Below are 2273 nucleotides of genomic sequence, written 5' to 3'. Positions count from 1 at the left end.
CCGGTTGATTCACCGTAATCGTCTTTGAATATGAACTTGTGTTGTTGACCTCATTTTCTTTTTTCTTCGAGGCCGACCTTCTGCTACTTTCTCCAGCATCTATATTCCCGCTTTTGATAGCATTTTCTATCATTTCGCCATTCATAACTATGTCAGAAAAGCTTTTAGTAGCACTTCCTAACATATGTGTAATAAATAGGGCCTTCAATGTATTAACAAAAAGCATCGTCATCTCTCTTTTTAGAAGAGATGGCTAAACCTGGATGGCAACCTCCCTCCATCTCTGTGCGTATTGCCTAAAACTTTCACCGGGTTTCTTTTCCATGTTCTACAGAGTGATCCTATCAGGTACCATGTCAGTCACATGGCTGTACTGCTTTATGAACGCCTGTGCTAGATCTCTCTATGAATTAATCTGGGTACGGTTCAATTGATTGTACCACTTGGATGCTGCCCCTGTGAGGCTATCGTGGAAGCAATGTATTAGGAGTTGGTCATTATTGACGTAACTAGCCATTCGTCTGCAAAACATGGTAATATGAGTTTCGGGGATACTAGTTCCATTGTACTTCTCAAACTCTGGCATTTTGAATTTGTAAGGGAGTACTAAATCCGGAACCAGGCTCAATTCTTTAGCATACATCCCATAGTAGCTTTCCGCACATTCCATCGCTCTAAATTTCTCTTTCAGCCATTTGTACTTTTCCTCTAGCTGTTTTAGCAATTCATCATTCATTTTCTCTTTCCCAGCCATTTCATCGAAGTCAATGATAGCAGGATTAACAAGGTTGACTCCGGCATTAGAGCCTGATCCAGCCTGAAGATTCATTAGCGTTGCAGCGTCGTCTTGGAATTGCTGAGGCTTAATGGTAACAAAGGACCTACGCGGGTATATCTCAACTTGCTGGGGGGTAAATTCTGGAGGATATACAAATCCCTCATTGTCTCCCTCTTCAACATTGAGCACAGAGCCTTTTCCTTTATCAGTTCCCTTGTTCAACCATTGAGTCAACTGAGCTATCATACTCCCTTGAGATTCTATCATTTTGTCTATCATTTTTTGCTGCTCATTCATTTGCTTTTGAAGCTTCTCCTGCATTTCCTTTTGGAACTGTTCTAGCTTTTCCATCATTTGATCCATGTCCTTAGTTTTTGATCGAGTACCGTAGCGGTGTTTAGTAGGCTGGTTGGTTTCCAGATTAACTGAGAAGTGATTTAAATTAATTAGAATCTTTTAATATTTTTAAATACATGTGAAGAATGCAATGCATGAAATGAATGCAAAAAAGGCGTCAATTTTGATTCAATTCCATTTAAGAAAACTTTACTAGAAAGCAAATTTCTTTACATAAAGTGAATTACAAATAAAGTTTTGTCCTATTACTCAGCATTCTAATCCTCCTAAGTAACACAGCTAACTCTTGCCCCCGATCTGATTCTAATTCATACTTCACACTCAGCATGTCTGCTTGTACTGCCAAAGTGTGTACGTGATCAGCTACTTCTTGGATCTGGACCACAGCTTCCTCCATAATATGATCTGTGCTCCTAACTTGGTTCTGAAAGTAATGTAGCTGTTCCTTATTACGATTTTCATTTGCTTCCAAGTGCTTGATTCGGATTTCACAATTTTGTAATGCCGTTTCTAGCTCTTCGATTCTTTGCTTCATTTCCTTAATCTTGCTCAAGTTTGCTTTCAACTCTATTGCGGAATTTCGATTTTGATACTGACGAAGAGATCTTTCCAACTCAGTCACCCTATCCTCTAACTCGCCCTTTTCCTTTTGGCTTTCTGACAAACTCTTTTCTAAAACCTCGTTTCGCCTCTGCATCTCTTGGAATTTCTGTTCTCATCTATCGGCTTTGTCCTTTTCTTCTCAAATTTTTGCTCGCCACTGTTCTGAAGTTTTTCCCAGCCCAGCAGTTCTTATTGAGAGACACAACTTTTTATAATCCGTCTTCAAACTACCCAACTCCTCCTCAGCCTTATTTTTCTCTTTCCTCAATTTCTTAGTTTCAAGCTTTTGAACGTCTATGTCCAATCTCAAGTTCATCTTTTCCTCCTCCATTCGCTCCATCTTCTTTTCTAAATCCGCATTTCTTGTCTTATGATTTCCAACTCAGAAGGGATGACTCGCAAATGCTCCTCTATTGACTGGCGACTTTCCTGACTTACCTTGGGTATATTACCGTTGATTCTCCTACCCCACCATTCATTATACTCAGGAGTTGTCATCGGACCCACAGCTAACCCCTTCATTCGGCGAGTCTGT

The 2273-nt window shown here is 40.0% G+C and overlaps 1 protein-coding gene across 1 annotated transcript; it reads right to left on the bottom strand.

The window, feature by feature from the left end:
- Nucleotides 1-1358: 1358 nt before the first annotated feature.
- Nucleotides 1359-1832, bottom strand: LOC105767128 (uncharacterized). Its single transcript, XM_012586642.1, has one exon. The coding sequence runs from the start codon at nt 1830-1832 to the stop codon at nt 1359-1361; it is 474 nt and encodes a 157-aa protein (XP_012442096.1).
- Nucleotides 1833-2273: the final 441 nt, after the last annotated feature.

Source organism: Gossypium raimondii, chromosome 5 (assembly GCF_025698545.1).
Source record: "Gossypium raimondii isolate GPD5lz chromosome 5, ASM2569854v1, whole genome shotgun sequence".
Classification (NCBI taxonomy): domain Eukaryota; kingdom Viridiplantae; phylum Streptophyta; class Magnoliopsida; order Malvales; family Malvaceae; genus Gossypium; species Gossypium raimondii.
The sequence above is the reverse complement of the archived record's forward strand: the minus strand, read 5'-3'. Positions and strand labels throughout refer to the sequence as shown.